The 24292-nt window shown below is 47.4% G+C and overlaps 1 protein-coding gene across 1 annotated transcript in view; it reads right to left on the bottom strand.

Annotated features, from left to right (window-relative positions):
- Nucleotides 1–22157: 22157 nt before the first annotated feature.
- The window catches only part of TTC31 (tetratricopeptide repeat domain 31), a 165111-nt gene continuing 162976 nt past the window's right edge, over nucleotides 22158–24292 (bottom strand). Inside the window, exon 18 of the mRNA XM_069205761.1 lies at nucleotides 22158–23108. Within this exon, the coding sequence (XP_069061862.1) occupies nucleotides 22988–23108 (121 nt within the window). The 3' untranslated portion in view covers nucleotides 22158–22987. The remainder of the gene's footprint in view (nucleotides 23109–24292) is intronic.

Raw genomic sequence — 24292 nt, 5'->3', positions numbered from 1 at the left:
GTTCACCCAGGAGTCCAGCGCAGGGTCAATGCCGGTTGCTGCTCTGGTAATCATAATCATTGGTGAGTGTTCCTACCACACCCGACTTCTAGCGTGTGCTGAGAAATTGACAGCATCACAGGGACTGGTGCCCTGTAGTGTGCTGGGAAGTGATGTACCTTCCACTATTGTTGCCCCGGTACATGAGAAGCGCTGGCTTTTTTATTTTTTAATCCTTCTTGAGTGCTGAGGGGGTGCTCTGTGATGGCAAGCAGGTGAGGCCCTTCCCGCAGCTGCTGTAAGAAGCAGCAAGCAAAGCTCATGGGATCCTCTGGTTGAATCACACACTCACCAAGTGCAGACCAAAGAGTGGTGGAAACTTATTAAATCACTCACTCACCAAGTGTGAAACAGAGACTGCCGGATACTGATTAAATCACACACTCACCAAGTGTGAAACAGAGACTGCCGGATACTGATTAAACTACACATTCTCTAAATACAGCCCAGACACTGACAGATACGATTAAATAACACATGCATCAAATACAGTCTGGACACTGAGTGACTCAGATTAATCCACAACATTTCCAAATACAGACCAGAGAGTGGCAGACACCTACTAAATCACACACTCACCAAATACAGACCAGAGAGTGGCAGACACCTACTAAATCACACACTCACCAAATACAGACTAGAGAGTGGCAGACACCTACTAAATCACACACTCACCAAATACAGACTAGAGAGTGGCGGGCACTGATTAAATTACACATTCTCTAAATACAGACCAGAGACCGACAGATACGATTAAATTACACATGCATCAAATACAGTCTAGACACTGAGTGACTCAGATTAAACCACCCACTCACCAAATGCAGACCACAAAGAGACAGACACTCACCAAATGCAGACCACAAAGAGGCCGACAGTGAGTAAACCACACACTCACCAAATGTAGACCAGAGGCCGACGGTGAGTAAACCACACACTCACCAAATGCAGACCACAAAGAGGCAGACAGTGAGTAAACCACACACTCACCAAATGCAGACCAGAGGCCGACGGTGAGTAAACCACACACTCACCAAATGCAGACCACAAAGAGACCAACGGTGAGTAAACCACACACTCACCAAATGCAGACCACAAAGAGGCAGACTGTGAGTAAACCACACACTCACCAAATGCGGACCACAATGAGACCAATGGTGAGTAAACCACACACTCACCAAATGCAGACCACAAAGAGCAGAACACAAGAGTGCAAGGGCCACCTGGGAGAAATCCACGGTGATGGTGTGCTCGGAGTGACTTAGTGCATGCTGCTATTAAACTCTTGATATTCGCCGACGACTTTGGTGGCTAGATTATTTGCTGTTCTGTAAATCAGGGGTCAAGAAAAAGACGGGGGTTCCAAAAGCGCCATTTACCATTTTAATTCCCCTAAGAAGAATTGCTCTGCAATACAGATAAAGGGTGAAAGGAATCACACCAATTTTGGCATGATGGTAAAACTTTACTTAAGAAAGTTTGTTTGCTTAGTTTGGTTAAATCTGTTCCGTAGGTTGAGAAAGTAACGTTTAAAAAGGTGCTTGGTTGCTAAGAAGGGGTTGAATTCAGAAAATGTATCCACTGTAGGAAAGTAGCCTCTTTCTAGCAAGGTTACCCCCAAGTTTGGCCTGTTTGTGAGTGTGTTTTTACTGTCTCACTGGGATCCTGCTACCCAGGACCCCAGTGCTCATAGTTTGTGACCTAATGTGTATGCCTGTGTAGTGCCTGACTGTCACTGAGGCTCTGCTAACCAGAACCTCAGTACTTATGCTCTCTCTGCTTTCAAATTTGTCACTGTAGGCCAGTGACTTCATTTACCAATTTCAATTGGCATACTGGACCCCCCCCTGATAAGTCCCTAGTATATGGTACCTAGGTACCCAGAGCATTGGGGTTCCAGGAGATCCATATGGGCTGCAGTATTTATGTTTCCACCCATAGGGAGCTCAGACAAACCCTTACACAGGACTGCCATTGCAGCCTGCGTGAAATAGTGCACACACTATTTCACAGCCATCTTCACTGCACTTAAGTAACTTATAAGTGACCATAATGTCTAACCTTCACTTGCTGAAGGTTAGGTGCAAAGTTACTAAGTGTGAGGGCACCCTTGCACTAGCAAAAGTGCCCCCACATAGTTCAGGGCAATTCCCCCGGTCTTTGTGAGTGCGGGGACACCATTACACGCGTGCACTACATATAGGTCAATACCTATATGTAGCTTCACAATGGTAACTCCGAATATGGCCATGTAACAAGTCTAAGATCATGGAATTGTCCACCCATTCCAAATCTGGTATTCGGGAGCCAATTCCATGCATCCCGGGGGCTCCACCATGGACCCCCAGTACTGCCAAACCAGCTCTCTGAGGCTTGCACTGCAGCTACAGCTGCTGCCACCTCACAGACAGGGTTCTGCCCTCCTGGGGCCTGGGCAGCCCAGTCCCAGGAAGGCAGAACAAAGCATTTCCTCTTAGAGCAGGGTGTTGCACCCTCTCCCTTTGGAAATAGGTGTTACAGGTTGGGGAGGGGTAGCTTCGCCCAGCCTCTGGAAATGCTTTGAAGGGCACAGATGGTGCCCTCCTTGCATAAACCAGTCTACACCAGTTCAGGGACCCCTTCTCCCCTGCTCTGGCAGGAAACTGAACAAAGGAAAGGGGAGTGACCACTCCCCTGTCCATCACCACCCCAGGATGGTGCCCAGAGCGCCTCCAGTGTGTCCCAGACTTCAGCCATCTTGCTTTGCAAGGTGTGGGGGCACTCTGGAGGGCTCTGAGTGGCCAGTGCCAGCAGGTGACGTCAGAGACCCCTCCTGATAGGTCCATACCTGATAAGGTAGCCAATCCCCCTCTCAGGGCTACTTAGGGTCTCTCTTGTGGGTTCTCTTCAGATTCTGCTTGCAAGTTTCCTCCAGAAATCCTCTGCAACAACTTCAGACTCTTCTGACCTCAGATCAACCGCAGCCTGCTCCAAGAAACGCTGTAACTGCAAAGTGTCTACAAGAGACACTTTTCTTCAGCAACCTCAGCTCCAAGTCAGCAACTGCAACAGTTTCCATGGTGTGCATGCTCTGGGGACTCCCCGTCTCCATCCTGCACCAGAAGAACCAAAGAAATCTCCAGTGGAGTGACTGAATCACTCCCCTGCTCGAAGCAGGCACCTTCCAAGGCGACGACCGGTACCCTGGGAGTCCTCTCACAGCGACGAGCGTGCTCATAAGGACACAGAGGGTGGACATCATCGACAGACTGTCCCTGAGGTCCTGCTGACACAACTTGGAGGAGGTAAGATCTTGCTTTCCCAGGGAACGATGGTACCCCTGTGTATTGTGTATTCTTTGCCTCCTGAGGCCTCTGTGCACTCTTTGCAAAATTCCTTTGTGCACAGCCTGGCCCAGGTCCCCAGCACTCCACCCTGTGATGCTCAACTCGCTAAGTTGTTCTCCGGCGGCGTGGGACCTTCTTTTGTTGTGCTGCATCAACTGCATTTTGCACCTCCTTTGAACCCAGATCCTGCGGCTTCTGGGTGTGCTGGCTGGCATCCTGAGGGCTCTCTAAAGTGCTGAGAGACCTCTCTTCCTCTTCACACAGAGTTGAGGCCCCCAGGTCCCTCCTGGGTCCATCCATCGCCATTTTGATGAAAAACACATTTTTGCCGTAGCCAAGGCTTGTTGGCGCCTTCCAACAGGAAATCTCATCTGCAACGATCTTCACGCCATGGGACATCTTTTGCATCACGCAGAAACCCGCTGGCATCTTCCTAGGGTGCATTTCTGTAGTCTTCAACTAACCGGAGACTCTTCTTTTGCACCCACTTCTGGGTTGGCAGGGGCACCTATCCTTCGTGGAACTTCTTTCGACTTCTGGACTTGGTCCCCTTCCTTTGCAAGTCTTCAGGTCCAATAATCCAGTAGTTGTTCTTTGCAGACTTGGTTGGCTGCTGCAAATTCCCAAAACCGAGGTGTAGTGTGTCCTAAGGAAAGTTGCAGTACTTTACTCCTGCTTTTCCGGGCTCTGGTGTGGGGTCATTTACTTACTTTTACTGTATTCTAACTCTCCCAGCGATTCTGCACACACTGCACTTGTCTAGGGGGTAATTCATGATTCACATTCCACTTTCTTAGTATATGGTTTGTGTTGCCCCTACACCTATTTTCTCCCATTGCATTCTATAGGTTTTCCTACTGTTTGCATTGTTCTAGGACTATTAACTTGTCTAATTTTGGTGTCTAGTGTATATATTGTGTATTATACTTACCTCCAGAAGGAGTATTGTCTCTAAGATATTTTTGGTACTGTGTCACCCAAATAAATACCTTTATTTTTGGTAACACTGAGTATTGTCTTTACTTGTGTATAATTACTGTGTAACTATAAGTGGTAATGCATGAGCTTTGCATGTCTCCTAGTTCAGCCTAAGCTGCTCTGCTATAGCTACCTCTACCAGCCTAAGCTGCTAGAACACTACTACATTCACTAGCGAAGGATAACTGGACCTGGTGTAAGTACCCAAGGTACCCACTACAAACAAGGCCAGCCTCCTACATCCACGACTCTCAGAATTAAATCAATAGTCAGTTCCTATTGGCCAAGGAAGATAATTCGCCAGTTGGCCATTTCACATCTCAAATCCAAAAAGATCTGTTTGGCTGACAACAACATGAGGCAAAGTTGTGTCCTCTATTTGAAGACTTGAGGATGTCCTGAAAATAAAATAGAATGAGCATATAACTAGGCAGGAGGGCCACACCCTGATCACTGGGGCTCCCAAGTGCAGGTCCCAAAACAACCCAATTTCTGCTGAAATAAAAGAAAATGTATACGTCTTCAAGGGAAGGAGCAGTTTAAGCTTTCATCGATCTGTGGGAGCACCAGCAGATCGAGCTACACGGACAGAAGGGCCCGCTATGCCTGACCCAATGTGGTACCGCATCAAATTTCCATCCACCTCGTAGACCACCGCCATGCTGAAATTTAGGGACTGAAGGGCCCTGCTGTGCCGGACCCCAGCTGGTATCACTGCAATCGTCCATTTACTGGGTAGAACACCTCTATGCCAAGCCTCACAAAGTGAAGGGCCCTGCTGCACCTGGGCCAACGCGGTCTGCATCAAGCCTCCATCCACTCAATGGACCACCAGGCAAAGCTTCAAGGACCCGCTGTACCTGTGCCAACGCGGTCTGCACCAAGCCTCCAGCCACCCAATGGACCACCAAGCAGAGTTTCAAGGACTCGAGGGCCCCGCTGCACCAGGGCCAACGCGGTCTGCATCAAGCTTCCATCCACCCAATGGACCATCAGGCAAAGCTTCAAGGACCCGCTGTACCTGTGCCAACGCGGTCTGCACCAAGCCTCCATCCACCCAACGGACTACCAGGCAAAGCTTCAAGGACCCGCTGTACCTGTGCCAACGCGGTCTGCACCAAGCCTCCATCCACTCAATGGACCACCAGGCAAAGCTTCAAGGACCCGCTGTACCTGTGCCAACGCGGTCTGCACCAAGCCTCCATCCACCCAATGGACCACCAGGCAAAGCTTCAAGGACTCAAGGGCCTGCTGCACCTGCTTCAATAGCTGGTGTTTCTTCTGCTGTTTGGGAGGGTTTCAACCTCTGGGTTATTTGCTGGGAAATAAAGGTCTGATATCCAGGACTCAGCCACCTGTGCCCTGTTAAAAACTGTATTTCCTCCGTTCTCAGTATCCCAGCCAGGCTGACCTGATGTTACGTTGGGACTCCAAGCTGACACCAGGAGACCTAAAAATATTACGAACTGAAATAAGAGGTTACCTGCAATGTACAGATCACTGTCCAGTTACCTATGTGCGGGTGATGGGACGGTGAGGTAGGAGGATGTCTCAACAGTCCGGAAAGTATCAAGTGCACTAGGATGAGGCTTTGAAATCTGCAACCCATCTTCTAAGGAGCGGTAAAATTGAGCTTAAAGCACTAAAAGGTTTAAAACACAGCGGCTGTTCGAGTGAGATCACTCGCATTACAACTTTCTACCAACACAAACCAGCAACGGGATCAGGAGACCCTTCGGTCATTGCTACGCGTCACTCCATTCCACAGTTCTCTGACACAACTGGTCTTCCAAAAACTTCTAGAGAGGAATATTGGAGTCTGGGGTTCAGCACCAGAAAGATGTACAAGTCCTGGAGCGCGTAATAGCTGAGACCCTGGGATCTGGTGGATGAACAGTCTTGTGACCCAGCACTCTCACGAGTGATGCTCGTCTTAAGATGGCGCTACAGAGATGGTCTACACTGATGTGTAGACCTTGGTCTTGCAGTAGCTACAGCAATGTAACCAAACCTGAGCCTCCACTTTCAGCTGGTCTAAGAGACGTTTTCAACAACCAGGAAAAAATATCTGGTGGAGGGCCTTGAAATCTCATCTTTTAACCATTCAAGCACCAGTCCGTCCATCTCTATTCTCTCCGAGGGTTGAACTCGCTGCTTCCTAACTGGGTGCTCCTTGGTCTGGGCAGGTCTGTTGCAGAAGTCTGTGGCATCTTGAGGCTGCAGGCTTCCGCTAGCGCTGAATGTTCATGGTCACGGCTACAATGGCTGATGTTACCACTGCTGGGGCAGTTGTCTCCGCCACCAGGACAAACGGGCTGGTGCTCAGTCCGCAGTGTTCTTTGAACTGCAGTCGAGGAAAGGCCTCACCTGTTCCAGTCCCACAGAAACAAGTCTTCAAGCACCAGTCTTCATCTTTCGGATTTCCTCACACGTGGGAGATCCAAAGAGAGGAACCACCTACAAGTCTCTTATCTTAAATGCCTTTGACTAGGCTGGTCTCCTGACTGTCTAAAATATACGACATCTAAGCACTTCAGAGGTTCCTCGGAGTCAATTCGAACCAAGTCTCACATTATAAAACGGACGCTAGTACCAACAGAAATCTAGCACCAGGGCAGCTCTAAGGCTCTTGGAAGACACTCCGTATCACATCTCGACCCCAGAAGGTACCACCTGTATCTTTTTAACTAAAATATGCACTTAATTAATTAAATCCATTCTCTTTTTGTAATGCACTGTCTAGACTCTGAAGCGACAGGAAGTTTCTCAAGCTCCAGGACTCAGACTTGACTGCTAGCTCCCCTTGAAAGAGTAAAGTACCTACAGGGAGTAACAGTGGAGGGCACTAATACTCTGGCCCTGGGACACCAGGTCAAATAACCCACACAGGATGCGGACTACCCCAGGACCCCAAGAAAAGCCTTATCTCCTAACGAGAGAGAGAGGGGCTGGACCTCACTCTGGTCCCCAAGAGTGTGTAGCATATGTCTAAGGTCTCCTCTATAAAAACAGATACTATGCTACTGGCAGTGAGCGCTAGAAGAACAAATCATCTGCTTCTAACAGCTATAGCCCTGCTCGTCTCCCAAGCCCTTCATCACGCCTAATTACCGAGTGAAAAAAGAAGGTGGATTGAGCCGGACCAGCCCTGTAGGCAAGATGAAAAAGGGGGCTGTGTAACCAGCCCCTTCCAGCCCCTGAAGACCGAGGTTCTGTAGAGAGGTGTGCTGGACCAGTCAGGGGACACTTGAAAAAAGACGGCGGCCTTAGACTCTGGGTGTTCTGAAAGTAAAGCCATGATAATGAACTTTCCTGGTAGCTTTGGGATGCTGTCAGGGGTTTTGAGAAGGGGGGTTCCATTGCTTGGAAATTCGGGACCTTCTAAGGCTGCATCTCAGCTGTGGAGATGAACCACCAAACGAGGGCAGAGGTCTCCTTTCTTACACCAGTTTGGGTTAGTCTTTGCTGGGCCTATATCGTCAAGGGCTGTTGTGAGTGAGTGACTGCAGGGAAGGAATAATGTGGGGCAGAAATAGCATAGCTGGAGGACCCCCAATATATTAGCACCTCAGTGTAGGAGCTGGTCTGGTGTGTGGTGAACACCTCTGGTGTTATCACCTTATACCAGGTCCAGTTATCCCTTATTAGCATAGTGTAGTCAGTGTCTAGAAGCCAGGGCTGTCTAGAGGTAGCTGTGGATGAGCAGTCAAGGCTTATCTAGGAGACATGCGAAGCTCATGCAAGACCACTGTAGTCACACAGTACTTACACACATGAAAGAAGCACACAGTGTTACAAAAAATAAAAATACTTTATTTTAGTGTCACAAATACTAAAATACTATATAGGTAATACCCCAACTGGAGGTAAGTAAAACACACTATGATATGTACAGTAGCAGTCAAGAATTACCATAGAATGCAATGGAAAACAGTGAAAGCAACAGACAATAATGAAGGCCTGGGGAGACCAAACCATATACTAAGAAAGTGGAATGTGAAAGAAGGACCCCCACCCACAGAAGTGGAATTGGTAGTGGGGAGCTGGAGGAAGATGAAAACCCAAAAGGTAACTGTAGGATGTTGGCTCTGTATGTGCTATTTCAAAGTAAGGAATAGCATGCACAGAGTCCAAGGGTTCCCCTTAGAGGTAAGATAGTGGCAAAAAGAGATAATACTAATGCTCTATTTTGTGGTAGTGTGGTCGAGCAGTAGGCTTATCAAAGGAGTAGTGTTAAGCATTTGTTGTACATACACACAGGCAATAAACGAGGAACACACACACTCAGACAATTCCAAGCCAATAGGTTTTTGTATAGAAAAATATATTTTCTTAGTTTATTTTAAGAACCACAGGTTAAAATTCTACATGTAATATCTCATTTGAAAGGTATTGCAGGTAAGTACTCTATGAACTTTGAATAATAACAATAGCATATATACTTTTTTACATAAAACACATTTAGCTGTTTTAAAAGTGGACACAGTGCAATTTTCACAGTTCCTGGGGGAGGTAAAGTAATGTTAGTTCTTGCAGGTAAGTAAACCACCTACGGAGTTAAAATTGGGGTCCAAGGTAGCCCACTGTTGGGGGTTCAGAGCAACCCCAAAGTCACCACACCAGCAGATCAGGGCCGGTCAGGTGCAGAGGTCAAAGAGGTGCCCAAAACACATAGGCTTCAATGGAGAAGGGGGTGCCCCGGTTCCAGTCTGCCAGCAGGTAAGTACCCGCGTCTTCGGAGGGCAGACCAGGGGGGTTTTGTAGGGCACCGGGGGGGACACAAGTCAGCACAAAAAGTACACCCTCAGCAGCGCGGGGGCGGCCGGGTGCAGTGTGCAAACATGCGTCGTGTTTCCAATAGTTTTCAATGAGAGACCAAGGGGTCTCTTCAGCGGTGCAGGCAGGCAAGGGGGGGGGCTCCTCGGGGTAGCCACCACCTGGGCAAGGGAGAGGGCCTCCTGGAGGTCACTCCTGCACTGGAGTTCCGATCCTTCAGGTCCTGGGGGCTGCGGGTGCAGGGTCTTTTCCAGGCGTCGGGATTTCAGAGTCAGGCAGTCGCGGTCAGGGGGAGCCTCGGGATTCCCTCTGCAGGCGTCGCTGTGGGGGCTCAGGGGGGATAATGAAAATGTCACTTACCCAGTGTACATCTGTTCGTGGCATTAGTCGCTGCAGATTCACATGTTTAGCACAGTCCGCTGCCTGGTGTTGGGCTCGGAGTATTACAAGTTGTTTTTTTTCGAAGAAGTCTTTTTTGGTCACGGGACCGAAGGACTCCTCCCTCTTCGGCTCCATTGCGCATGGGCGTCGACTCCATCTTAGATTGTTTTCCCCGCAGAGGGTGAGGCTGGAGTTGTTTGCTATAAATAGTGCCCATGCAATGGAGTGAATACATATGTACATAAAAAGTTTATAATAATTATTTACAAATGTACAAATGTTTAAGATTTAAGATTTACTTCTAAACGGCTACAGGCTTCCCGGGGAGGCGGGAGGGCACATGTGAATCTGCAGCGACTAATGCCACGAACAGATGTACACTGGGTAAGTGACATTTTCAGTTCGATGGCATATGTTGCTGCAGATACACATGTTTAGCATAGACTATAAAGCAGTTACCTCCCCTAAAAGCGGTGGTTTAGCCTGTAGGAGTTGAAGTAGTTTGGAATAATGTTCTTAGTACAGCTTGGCCCACTGTAGCTTGTTGTGCATTTAGTACATCTACACAGTAGTGTTTAGTAAATGTATGAGGCGTAGACCAGGTTGCAGCCTTACATATTTCGCTCATCGGAATGTTTCCTAGAAAGGCCATTGTAGCACCTTTCTTTCTGGTTGAGTGTGCCTTTGGTGTAATAGGCAATTCTCTTTTGGCTTTAAGATAGCATGTTTGAATGCATCTGACTATCCATCTAGCAATGCCTTGTTTAGAGATTGGATTTCCTATGTGTGGTTTTTGAAAAGCTATGAACAGTTGTTTTGTTTTCCTGATTAGCTTTGTTCTGTCAATGTAGTACATTAGTGCTCTTTTGATGTCTAATGTATGTAGTGCCCTTTCAGCCACGGAATCTGGCTGTGGGAAGAACACTGGTAATTCTACTGTTTGATTTAAATGGAATGGTGAGATTACTTTTGGTAGAAATTTTGGATTTGTTCTTAGAACTATTTTATTTTTGTGTATTTGAATAAATGGTTCTTGTATGGTAAATGCCTGTATTTCACTTACTCTTCTGAGGGATGTGATTGCAATGAGAAATGCGACTTTCCACGTTAGATATTGCATTTCACAGGAATGCATGGGTTCAAAAGGTGGACCCATGAGTCTTGTTAAGACGATGTTAAGGTTCCATGAAGGAACTGGTGGTGTTCTTGGTGGTATAATTCTTTTTAGCCCTTCCATGAATGCTTTAATAACTGGTATTCTAAAGAGAGACGATGAATGAGTAGTTTGTAGGTAAGCAGATATTGCTGCGAGGTGTATTTTTATAGATGAAAAAGCGAGGTTTGCTTTTTGCAAATGTAGTAAGTATCCCACTATGTCCTTTGTAGAGGCATGCAATGGTTGGATTTGATTGGTATGGCAGTAGCAAACAAATCTTTTCCACTTAGATGTATAGCAGTGTCTAGTGGAAGCTTTTCTAGCTTGTTTTATGACCTCCATACATTCGTGTGTGAGGTCTAAGTGTCCGAATTCTAGGATTTCAGGAGCCAAATTGCTAGATTCAATGATGCTGGGTTTGGATGCCTGATCTGTTGTTTGTGTTGTGTTAACAGATCTGGTCTGTTGGGTAGTTTGACATGCGGTACTAGTGAAAGGTCTAGTAGAGTTGTATACCAAGGTTGTCTTGCCCATGTGGGTGCTATCAGTATGAGTTTGAGTTGGTTTTGACTCAATTTGTTTACTAGATATGGAAGGAGAGGGAGAGGGGGAAAAGCGTATGCAAATATCCCTGACCAACTCATCCGAAGAGCATTGCCTTGTGATTCGCGGTGTGGGTACCTGGATGCGAAGTTTTGGCATTTTGCGTTTTCTTTTGTTGCGAATAAATCTATCTGGGGTGTTCCCCAAATTTGAAAGTAATTGTTCAGAACTTGGGGGTGAATTTCCCATTCGTGGACTTGTTGGTGATCTCGCGAAAGGTTGTCTGCTAGTTGGTTTTGGATCCCTGGAATAAATTGTGCTATTAGGCGAATGTGGTTGTGAATCGCCCACTGCCAAATTTTTTTGTTAGGAGACACAATTGTGTTGAGTGTGTTCCTCCTTGTTTGTTTAAATAATACATTGTTGTCATGTTGTCTGTTTTGACAAGAATGTATTTGTGTGTTGTTATGGGTTGAAATGCTTTTAACGCTAGAAATACTGCTAACAGTTCTAGGTAATTTATATGAAATTTTGTTTGGTGTACGTCCCATTGTCCTTGAATGCTGTGGTGATTGAGGTGTGCTCCCCACCCTGTCATGGAAGCATCTGTTGTTATAACGTATTGAGGCACTGGGTCCTGAAATGTCCGCCCTTTGTTTAAATTGTTGCTGTTCCACCATAGAAGCGAGAGGTATGTTTGGCGGTCTACCAACACCAGATCTAGAAGATGACCCTGTGCTTGTGACCATTGTGATGCTAGGCACTGTTGTAAGGGTCGCATGTGTAGTCTTGCGTTTGGGACAATGGCTATGCATGATGACATCATGCCTAGAAGTTTTAGCACAAATTTTGCTTGTATCTTTTGGTTTGGAAACATAGCACTTATTACCTTGTGGAATGCTTGAACTCTTTGTGGACTTGGAGTGGCAATTCCTTTTGATGTGTTGATGGTTGCCCCTAGATATTGTTGTGTCTGACACGGTTTGAGGTGTGACTTTGTATAGTTGATGGAGAAACCCAGTTTGTGAAGGGTTTGTATGACATATGTGGTGTTGTTTGTGCACTTTCTTACTGTGTTGGTCTTGATTAGCCAATCGTCTAGGTAAGGAAACGCATGTATTTGTTGTCTCCTGATATGTGCTGCTACTACTGCTAGACATTTTGTGAATACTCTTGGTGCAGTTGTTATTCCGAATGGCAACACCTTGAATTGGTAATGTATTCCTTTGAATACGAACCTTAGGTACTTTCTGTGAGAAGGGTGTATCGGTATATGAAAGTACGCATCTTTTAGGTCTAATGTGGTCATGTAATCTTGCTGTTTGAGCAGTGGAATGATGTCTTGTAGTGTGACCATGTGAAAGTGGTCCGATATGATGTAGGTATTTAGTGTCCTGAGATCTAATATTGGTCTTAATGTTTTGTCTTTTTTTGGAATTAGAAAGTACAGGGAGTAAACTCCTGTGTTTTTTTGTTGTACTGGTACTAACTCTATTGCATCCTTTTGCAGTAGTGCTTGAACTTCTAGTCCTAAAAGTTCTAAATGTTGTGAAGACATTTTGCGTGTTTTTGGAGGGATGTTTGGTGGGAATTTGTGGAATTCTATGCAATAGCCATGTTGGATTATTGCTAATACCCAATTGTCTGTTGTAATCTGCTGCCAAGATTGGTAGAATTGGCTTAGTCTTCCCCCCACTGGTGTTGAGTGAAGGGGTTGTGTGACTTGAAAGTCACTGTTTAGGTGGAGGTGTTTTTGGAGTCTGGAATCTTCCCCTACTCCTTGGGAATTGACCCCCTCTATATCCCCTGAAACCTCCCCTTTGGAATGAACCCTGATATGGTGTGGTTCTTGTTTGTTGGCTGGTGGTGTCTGTGGGTTGGCCACGAAACCCCCCTCTAAATGGAGTTTTTCTAAAAGAGCCTCTGCTCTGCGGGGAGTAGAGTGCGCCCATGGCTTTGGCCGTGTCTGTGTCCTTTTTAAGTTTTTCAATGGCTGTGTCCACTTCAGGGCCAAAAAGTTGTTTCTCGTTGAAGGGCATATTAAGGACAGCCTGCTGGATTTCAGGTTTGAACCCTGAAGTGCGGAGCCAAGCGTGTCTCCTTATGGTGACAGCAGTGTTGACTGTTCTCGCTGCAGTATCGGCTGCGTCCATTGAAGAGCGGATTTGATTGTTTGAGATCGTTTGTCCCTCTTCAACTATTTGCTGCGCCCTTTTTTGGTATTCCTGGGGAAGATGGTCTATGAGAAGTTGCATCTCATCCCAGTGTGCGCGGTCATATCGGGCTAGCAGCGCTTGAGAATTTGCGATGCGCCACTGGTTGGCTGCCTGTGATGCTACTCTTTTTCCTGCCGCATCAAATTTTCGGCTTTCTTTGTCCGGAGGTGGGGCGTTGCCAGATGTATGGGAATTTGCTCTTTTGCGAGCTGCCCCTACTACTACGGAGTCAGGTGGTAACTGCGAAGTAATAAACACTGGGTCTGTGGGTGGCGGTTTGTATTTTTTATCCACCCTTGGGGTGATGGCTCTTGATTTTACGGGCTCTTCAAAAATTTGTTTTGCGTGCCGTAACATCCCTGGTAGCATTGGGAGACATTGATATTGGCTATGTGTAGCCGAGAGGGTGTTAAATAAAAAATCATCCTCTATAGGATCGGAATGCAGTTGGACATTGTGGAATTCTGCTGCCCTAGCCACCAGTTGCTAGTATGAGGTACTGTCCTCTGGCGGTGACGGCTTTGTGGGGTATGAATCGGGATCATTGTCCGGCACTGGGGTGTCGTATAGGTCCCAAGCGTCTTGATCCTGATTATCTTGACTTATAGTAGTTTGCGCTGGTGAGTGCATTTGTGGCGGAGTTTGTGCCGGCGATGCCTGTTGTGGTGGAGAGGGCGGAGGCGTGACTTTTTTAACCACTTTGGCTTGTGGTTGTGCGTCATCCTTGAGAAATCCGATCCTTCTTTTTCTCATTATTGGGGGAAGGGTTGATATCTTCCCTGTGTCTTGTTGGATGTACAGTCTCTTTTGTGTGTAGTCTGATTCTACACTTTGGAGCTCTTGTCCAAATCTGTGCATCTGGCCACTTATTCCTTGTTCCTCTGTGTAGGAAGGAGGTGTGGAACTTTTCGGAGCCGAGAGAGAATCTTTTTTCGGCTTCGGTACCGACTGAATTTTTGTGGCTTTCGGCAGTGTGTCTCGGTGCCGATGTTTTTCGGTGCCGGCATCTTGTTTTTGCTTCTCGGAGCCGCTATCTCGGCTCCGAGGTTGCTCCATGGCGGTTCCTCGACCGGAGTCGGGTGTCTTCGCTATGGGCGTGCCCTTTTTCGGCGCCTTCGATGGCTCGCCGGTTTTATGGGTCGAGCCATGGCCTGTTGGCAGTGGCGTCCCCTGGGCTTTTGTTTTTTCGATGGTTTTTATTTTCGACGTCTTACTCACTGTTTGTTGTTGTTGTTCGACGTCGGAGTCTCCGGATTCTGAGTCCGGAACCGAGAATGTTTCCTCTTCGTCGTCGAAACGTTGTTTTGTCGGCGTGGACGCCATTTGTAGACGCCTGGCTCTTCGGTCCCGGAGTGTTTTTCTGGACCGGAAGGCTCGACAGGCCTCACAGGTATCCTCCTTGTGCTCGGGGGACAAGCACAAGTTACAGACCAAGTGCTGATCTGTATAAGGATACTTACTGTGACATTTTGGGCAGAAACGGAACGGGGTCCGTTCCATCGGCTTCGATGTCGCACGCGGTCGGGCCGACCAGGCCCCGATGGGGGATCGAAGCTACCCCAAAGTCTTCCGATGATCGGTGTCGATGTACCTAACTATCCCGATACCGAACGGAACAATACCGACGCTTTCTTCCGAGATTCTGACTAACTTTCCGAACCGAAACACGGAGCGAAAAGGAATACGTCCGAACCCGACAGCGGAAAAAAACAATCTAAGATGGAGTCGACGCCCATGCGCAATGGAGCCGAAGAGGGAGGAGTCCTTCGGTCCCGTGACCAAAAAAGACTTCTTCGAAGAAAAACAACTTGTAATACTCCGAGCCCAACTCCAGGCAGCGGACTGTGCTAAACATGTGTATCTGCAGCAACATATGCCATCGAACCTTTGGTTACTCACATTCTTGGAGTCGCCGGAGGGTCCTCCCTGTAGCGTTGTTTCTTCACCAGTCGAGTCGGGGTCGCCGGGTGCAGTGTTGCAAGTCTCACGCTTCTTGCGGGGATTGCAGGGGTCTTTAAATCTGCTCCTCTGGATACAAAGTTGCAGTCTTTGTTGAACAGGGCCGCTGTTCTCTGGAGTTTCTTGGTCTCTTAGAAGCAGGGCAGTCCTCTGAGGATTCAGGGGTCGCTGGTCCTGGGGAAAGCGTCGCTGGAGCAGTTTTCTTCTGAAGGCAGGAGACAGGCCGGTAGGACTGGGACCAAAGCAGTTGGTGTCTTCTTTCTTCTTCTGCATGGGTTTTTCAGCTCAGCAGTCCTCTTCTTCTGTAAGTTGCAGGAATCTAGTTTCCTAGGTTCTGGGGAGCCCCTAAATACTGAATTTAGGGGTGTGTTTAGGTCTGGGAGGGCAGTAGCCAATGGCTACTGTCCTTGAGGGTGGGTACACCCTCTTTGTGCCTCCTCCCTGAGGGGAGGGGGGCACATCCCTATACCTATTGGGGGAATCCTCCTTCTACAAGATGGAGGATTTCTAAAAGTCAGAGTCACCTCAGCTCAGGACACCTTAGGGGCTGTCCTGACTGGCCAGTGACGACTCCTTGTTTTTCTCATTATCTCTCCTGGACTTGCTGCCAAAAGTGGGGGCTGTGTCCAGGGGGAGGGCATCTCCACTAGCTGGAGTGCCCTGGGGCATTGTAACACGAAGCTTGAGCCTTTGAAGCTCACTGCTAGGTGTTACAGTTCATGCAGGGGGAAGGTGTGAAGCAACTCCACCCAGAGCAGGCTTTGTTTCTGTCCTCAGAGAGCACAAAGGCTCTCACCACATGGGGTCAGAAACTCGTCTCTCAGCATCAGGCTGGCAGAGACCAGTCAGTCCTGCACTGAACAATTGGGTAAAATACAGGGGGCATCTCTAAGATGCCCTCTGTGTGCATTTTTTAATAAATCCAACACTGGCATCAGTGTGGGTTTATTATTCTGAGAAGTTTGATACTAAACTTCCCAGTATTGAGTGTAGCCATTATGGAGCTGTGGAGTTCGTTTTTGACAGACTCCCAGACCATATACTCTTATGGCTACCCTGCACTTACAATGTCTAAGGTTTTGCTTAGACACTGTAGAGGCATAGTGCTCATGCACCTATGCCCTCACCTGTGGTATAGTGCACCCTGCCTTAGGGCTGTAAGGCCTGCTAGAGGGGTGACTTACCTATGCCACAGGCAGTGTGAGGTTGGCATGGCACCCTGAGGGGAGTGCCATGTCGACTTAGTCATTTTCTCCCCACCAGCACACACAAGCTGGCAAGCAGTGTGTCTGTGCTGAGTGAGGGGTCTCTAGGGTGGCATAAGTCATGCTGCAGCCCTTAGAGACCTTCCCTGGCATCAGGGCCCTTGGTACCAGGGGTACCAGTTACAAGGGACTTACCTGGGTGCCAGGGTTGTGCCAATTGTGGAGACAATGGTACATTTTATGTGAAAAAAGACTGGTGCTGGGGCCTGGTTAGCAGAGCCCCAGCACACTTCTCAGTCAAGTCAGCATCAGTATCAGGCAAAAAAAGGGGGGTAACTGTAACAGGGAGCCATTTCTTTACAGTAACTACCAGAGTGCCCCCCGCGACCAGGAGAAAAGAGGTAAGTAACTAAACCCACCAAAAGGACTTCAGAGAAGGATATTGCAAGACCCAGATAAGACTTCAAGAAACCAAAGGTGGATCCTTGAAGAGGAAGAACTGGAAAAGAAGGGGACCAAGTCCAGTTCACGTTGGAGTGTCCAGTGGTGGCAGGAGCCACTACCCACCCGTATATGGATGCAGGTCAACAGGGAGACGAAGACGGTCAGCAATGCAGCACTGGAGCAGATGAAGAGTCCGTGGAGTGATGCAGTCGACATCCCACCCTGGAAGAAGGATTACAGTCGGTCAGTGGTGTAGAAAAACCACCAACAAGCCTTGGCAAAGATGATTAAGAAAAGTGGAGTTGCCGGGGACCAGCAAGGTCCAGGGAGACTCAACCCACGGAGGGGAGTCCTAGGTGACTCTCAGCAGTGAGGAGAGTCACAGGAAGAGGAGGCAGCCCCCACAGGCAGCAAGCACAGGAGTCGAGATGAGGCCCACGCAGCACATCAGGAAAGGAGTCCCACGTTACATGAGAAGCACGCAGAGGGCTGTGCGTTGCAGGAAATAGTCCTGGGGCTACACAGAGCCTGAAGGTCTCTTGGAGGAGATGCCAACAAGCCTTGGTAGGTGCAAGAGACCCAGTGCATGGGGCTACTGTCCTGCATGGAGAGGCAAGGACTTGTCGTCTCCAAAGTTGGACAGCTGGCAGGGAGGACCAAGGAGACCACTCCAGACCACCACCTGTGATGCAGGATCCATGCAGCTCTGGAGGAGACGAGATCCATCCAGCTGGTTGTCGTTGCAGTTGGTGCCTGTGGATGTAGGGGAGTGACTCCTTCACTCCAAGGGAGATTCCTTCTTGCTTCCTGGTGCAGACTGAAGATTTGCTGCCCTCAGTGGACGCACAGCTGGGGAAATGTTGCAGTTGCTGGAAGGAGCAGGGCAGAGTCGTCGCTGTAGCTGCAGATTGTAGGTTCCCGTGAAGTCCAGTTGCGGTCCCAGTGGTCAGAAGTTAAAGTATATGTTACAAAGGAGTCCTGCTGGAGTCTTGCACGTTGAATCTGAGGACCCACCCAAGAGGGAGACACTAAATAGTCCAGAAAGGGGGATAGGTCACCTAGCAGGGTGACCACCTGTCAGGAAGGGGCTGTGATGTCACCTGCCTGACTTGGACACTCAGATACTCCCAGAGGCCTCTGCCCACCTTGGATTCAAGATGGCAGAATCAAGTGGCCACCTGGAGGAGCTCTGGGCACCACCCAGGGGGGGATAGACAGGGGAGTGGTCACTCACTTTTCCACTGTCCAGTTTCGCACCAGCGCACTGACTGGAGATGATTGAACTGGTGCAGACTGGTTTATGCAATGAAGGCACCAAATGTGCCCTTCAAAGCATACCAATGGCTTGGGGAGGCTACCCCTCCCAAGCCTTGTAAATGCTATTTCAAAAGGGAGAGGGTGTCGCCGCCCTCCCCCAAAGGAAATCCTTTGTTCTGCCTTCCTGGACTTGAGCTGGTCAAGCAGCAGGAGGGCAGAAACCGGTCACTAGGATGACAGCAGCTGGGCTGCCTTGAAAAACCCTGCAAACTGGAAGGAGCAATGCTGGGGGTCCCCTAAGGAGTGCACAGAATCATACAACCAATACTGGCAACAATATTGGGGTATGATTCTGACATGTTTGATAGCAAACATGCCAAGGTTCGGAGTTACCAATGTGTATCTGGACATAGGTAGTGACCAGTACACACGTAAAATGGGGTGCCCGCGCTCACGAAGTCCAGGGAAATGGAGCTGGAGTTCATTTGGGAACCTCTGAGCATTCAGGGGTGCCCCCACACACAGGTACCTGCACTCTGTCTCTCTGGACTAGGAGGGCCTACCATAGGGGTGACTTACAGTGACCTGGTGTAGTGGCCTGAAGAGGAAGGGTGCATGCTCCCTTTCATGCAGGCCTGCAGAACACTTTACATGGGCTCCCTATGGGTGACATAAGACATGCTGTAGCACGTGGGGAACCATTAGTTTCCCAATGCCCTAGGTACCATATACTAGGGACTTATTGAGGGAACCAGTATGCCAAATGTGGGTTGTGTGTAGTCCAAGCAACCACATTTAGAGGGAGAGAGCACTGTCACTGGGGTCCTGGTTAGCAGGATCCCAGTGAACACAGTCAAACACACTGACAACAGGCAAAATGTGGGGCTACCCATGCTAAAAAGAGGCTACTTTCCTACACTCAGCACTAGAAGTTTAAAGGAACACAGACAGTTTTAAAGTTACCACACGACATCCTTCCACACCAGATCTCAGTTGTTGGCACCTGAATACCCATGTTTCAGGCTGTCAGGACATCTAGTGCATATTCTTGAACAGCTGAGAGCATGCTCAATCTGTTTCCATCAGGACAGGGAGTTGCAGGGCATCCAGTCTACAATGCAGTGTTTGTGTTTTTTGCCTGTTGTCCTACTCTGCTCACTGTTAACTACCCTTGGTACCACTGACTCACCTGGTTTTCATTCTACCTCTGTAATACATTTGTGAGGTTCCTGGCAGGGTGTTGATGGTAGGAGTCCCTCAAGGCTCTGCCCTGGGTTCCCACTTCTCTTTTTACACCTCATCCACTTCTTTGGCCTCCTCTGTCATCTCCAGGCAAATGATGCTCAAATCTGCCTCTCATTTCCTGCTTTCCACTCCCCACCTCCAGGCACAGGTCCCGAAGAGCCTCAGATCACCATCGCTATCAGATCTCTTGAGCAGGTCTCACTCAAACTGGACATATTGTACAATCTTTCTGCATCTGAACCTGCTTACCTACCTTGTCCACTTGCTTCAGTTAGACCACTATATCCCAAGCCAGAAACCATCCTGACAGCATTTCAAAGCGTCAGTGACTGTAGAAACATTCACTAGTCACCCAGCAAAGGGACTTCGGTTACTAAACATGCAAACACCTCCTTCCATACAGCGAAGACTGTGAGCTCTAACTCACTGTACTACAACACCATTCCTATGTACAGCACTTCTGGCCAAAATGCTCCTGTTTCCCAAGACTCAAAAACGAAGATTATCCAGATACTTGACACAAATAGCTGGTCAGGAGGGCAGAAAGGGGAGGGCTCCACAGCAGATGGTGAGTGATATACAACAGGCCACTTCTCATCAGGACCAGGTTCTTCTGTTTTAGTCATATGCTTGGCACCTGGGGCTAAACCAAGTCCAGGACAAATGAAGTGCGATGTTGAGGTAGATGTGAGCGGAGAAGATGCACATCAGTGTCAAACAGAAGTATAAAGACCTCTGCAATCATCAGACCCAAGGGGAAGTTGTTAGATTTGAAGTAAGGCCAACCAGATGTATTAGTTTGCTTCCGTTACACCCACACTATGTGCAAGCGTAGGAACGGGTACGTGACGATGGATAGGGATGGAACGAAAGCCGACAGGTTAAAAACATGTATGTGTGAAGGGGAAATGTCCATCACACCACAAGACACGACTATATCAGACCATGTACATATTGCTGCTTCTATGTACATATATAGAGGGGTTTATGCCTGCTACAAAAACTTTACTGAGTTCTTTTTATATCTCTCAAACTCGCGCCTCTTCTTTTGGAAAGCGATCAATATCACCGATCCTCCGACAGAAATGAAAAAACTGCCAAGGCCACAGACGTCTTGTAAGCCAAAAAACTATCATTTATCACTTGTGATGAGTCAGTAGCTCTTGGAGTCACTGGAATGCAACTTTTTTTTTTTTTTTTAAACATGGGAGTAACATATGCTTGCTTTAGTTCTGGAGGTACACCCACTGTCTGAAGAGAGGGGTTAGCTACATCTGCTAGACTTGCAGCCAGATTTTCAACACCCTTTTTCTTAGAGGAACCCGGATGTCAGATGGAGAGCATTCCCAGTATTTACAGTATCACCTTGTAACTTCGGTAAAACAAACTTGAGACACCACCAAGCACTGGGATCTAACTTGCCCTTGGTATCTCCTCTCTGGCAGTTGGTCTTTTCCCTACAGTTAAGGATTTTACCATGGAAATTAGGCCTTTAGCCTGTTGCACCCTTTGCTAGTTTCATTTATAGCCTTTTTGCACAGTCCACTATTTGTGAAAGTGTCAGGAATGTTATATATTTCTATAGGGGCATCCCTAGCCATTTCTATTTTATTACTTAACTTCTCTTGCTTCCATGAAACATTTTTATACAGACTGCAAGCTTTTTATGGCTCAGTGGTTGTCTTCAGAATTCCAGTTGTGCCACTTGTACTAAAACCTTCAATTCTCTCATCGCCTGCAAGTCTGGCGTGAAACAGCTACTGAGCTTGGCCCCTGTTTTTACTTTTTTTTTTATTTACCTGAGAGCTGCTAAGTCTACACAGCTTCTAGGAGACTTATTAAAGTGTGTTCTATTTTTCGTGCAGCTCACGCTAAGCACGCATCGGATGAGATGAGACGCTCCCTCAAACTATCTCCATTAAGATTCATGAAGTTGGAATATTCAGCCAGTTCATTGGTGCGCGCAGATTCCTATTCAATGTGGAATCCATTGTAATAAAACAACAGAACTAAGGCCAGTCCAATCAAGGTTTACTACAGGAGTGACCTGCATCAATGGATGCTTTCAATTCCCCAACTGAGCATCTGGCATTTATGCTTTGTTTTTTTAAACAGTTTTTAAAAGTCTATCTCTTGAAAAGTACACCAAACCTTAGTAACTCACGTATCTTCAGGGTTTACACAATAAGCTGAAGAATGGTGGATGGAGAGAGTTGTTCGACCGAACACTCGTTTCAGCGTAGCTGTTTCAAAGTTCATTTTTGAATGGACTCCTCTCCTATGTAGTGGTCCCCTGTACTGCGATGATCCTTATATTGTGACGTGACGTGCTGCATTGTACGGAGATGTCTTGGATGAAGGTCTGGGGACTACCCTCGCGTGCTATGATCGCACAGGGTTCAGGTCTATGCAGGGAGGCCTCCAGGCCAGGACCTCTTTCTAGGATTAATCTACTTTCAGTCTCTCAGCTTTGCCCCCTCCTCACACAGGTGGTTCACTGCAGGTAGAGAGACTGTGTGATCATTGATAGTTTTTGGTGCTAGACAGTGATTCTTCTGCATTGCTGATGTAAATGTCATGGATCTGGCCAAAACTTTTCAATGGACACAAAATCACTAAAGGCTCACACAAATTGTGTACATTAAGAACAGTTTATTATCAAAATGTCTGTAATATAATTCGAAATAGTTATTGACAATTGTTTGCTTCGGCCATAGATCACACAAGGCATTTACACTGAGTTTGCCCTGCATTTTGGGAGGAACAAGAACATTTTATAATTTTAAAGAGTCCCCGAACAGAACCCCAGGCACACTGCAAAGATGAAAAAAGCATAGGGAGGGGCCTGGACAGGAGAGACTGCGTGTGGAGATAAACAAAAAAAAAAAAAAAAGAGATATGTACGCTCTGTTGAGGGACCTACACCATAGGTCGTTGCACATACCCAAGAAGACCCAGGTGAGATAAACCACCTCTCCACAGAAACTACGGCCCGCGGCTGAAAAGCGAATACGCATGTCTTACTTATACACGCAATCTGTCTCGCGGTCCTATTACTCCAAACTGCTTTTCTTGATGTAACTCTCCCCATTCATTTATCCCTCCCTCTCTTCCTAATAGACGCAGACAGGAAAGCATAGAAAGCATTTGACAGACTGGAGTGCTACAAGAAACAATCCGCTTTCTTTCATTCCTGAAGAAAATGTTTTTAGCTAGATGAATCAAATATATCTGAATTGCAATAATTAATGTTTAAAAAAGTTGATGTGAGAGATTCTTATGCTATTTGTCAACCTAAACAAAACACAGGCAACTCAGCTGCAAACACTCAGTCAAAACCTCCTTCTGATTAGCCGATGAAAACGCTGCGCCTGGACGCGCCCGGGTCTCCAGACACCCGCGTGCCATCTCCATGCAGCTTTCCTGTGCTCTACTGTAGCGAGGACCGAGGAGTTCGAGGCGCTACTTGGCATCAATGCCTCTGTTCGCGGGCACGTGGCGGAAGCGACACCTCTCTCCATTGGTGCAGCCGGCGTTACGCCAAAACTGGCACTCCATTTCTGTGGGGAGTTTCACACCCTCTCTACAGAGAAAAAGTAGGTCACACTTAGAAAACGTAGGTCACATTTAAAAAACAGTCACATTTAGAAAAGCTGAGGACATGGAATCGCCCAACATCAAAAACAAAAAATAAACAAAGGACTAATGAAAACGTAAGAAGTTGGAAAATTCCACACCCAGCCACTAGATGGCGCAATAATACATAGCATGTGAATCCAGAAAAGATACATGCTGCAAAAGGAAAATGTTACTTAGCCAGTAAGCATCTGTTATTGGCATGCACTGCTGTAGATTCACATGCTCTACATACTTATGCAATCTAGTGATGGGTCTGGAAAGCTGCAACTTGGTTTCCTTCGAAAAGTCTTTCGAGTCACGGAGTATGGTGATGACGACTCCTGCCGATAATGCGAATGGGCATCGACTCCATTGTTAGATTGTTTTCCCGCAGGCGGATGTGAATGGAGTGTAGTGTAAAGGTAATAGAAATGAAAAATATCCATGTGTGTGAATATCTGTCAGACTGTAATGGCCACAGGTGTCCGGGGAGGCGCATGTGACATGCTACATCATGTCACAAACAGATTCTTACTGGGTAAGTAACACTTTCCGTTCGATGGCACGTGTGGCTGTAGATACTCATGCTCTGCATAGACTGCAAAGCAGCCTCTCCACAGCGGTGGCTATTATGTGGGTGTTACAGTTTTTTAGAAAAGAGTACGCAGCACTGCCTGACCTACGTTAGCTTGTTGGTGTGCTAAAATACACACACAATGTTTAGTAAAAGTGTCTGGTGTAGCTCACGTAGCTGCCTTACACATGTCAGCTTTGGGAATATTACCTAAAAAGGCCACGGATGTGACGAGTAGTGTGTGCTCCAGGAAGAATAGGTAGTGCTCCTTTGGCTTTTGCATAACAAGTTTGGATACATTTGACAATCCATCTTGCTATACTGGATTTAGTAATGGGTTGCCTTTGTGTGTGGGGGGGGGGGGAGAAGGCAACCAAAAGTTGTTCTGTTTTTCTAAATGCTTTAGTTCTGTCATTGTAGAACACAAGCGCTCTTTTCACATCTAATGCGTGGAGGGCTCTTTCAGCAACAGAATCAGGTTGCGGAAACAAAGACTGTCAATTCAATAGCTTGATTGAGGTGAAATTTAGATACCACTTCTGGTTAAAAGTTTGGAGCTGTAAGGACTACTTTAT

This window comes from Pleurodeles waltl, chromosome 1_1 (genome assembly GCF_031143425.1).
Source record: "Pleurodeles waltl isolate 20211129_DDA chromosome 1_1, aPleWal1.hap1.20221129, whole genome shotgun sequence".
Classification (NCBI taxonomy): domain Eukaryota; kingdom Metazoa; phylum Chordata; class Amphibia; order Caudata; family Salamandridae; genus Pleurodeles; species Pleurodeles waltl.
The sequence above is the reverse complement of the archived record's forward strand: the minus strand, read 5'-3'. Positions and strand labels throughout refer to the sequence as shown.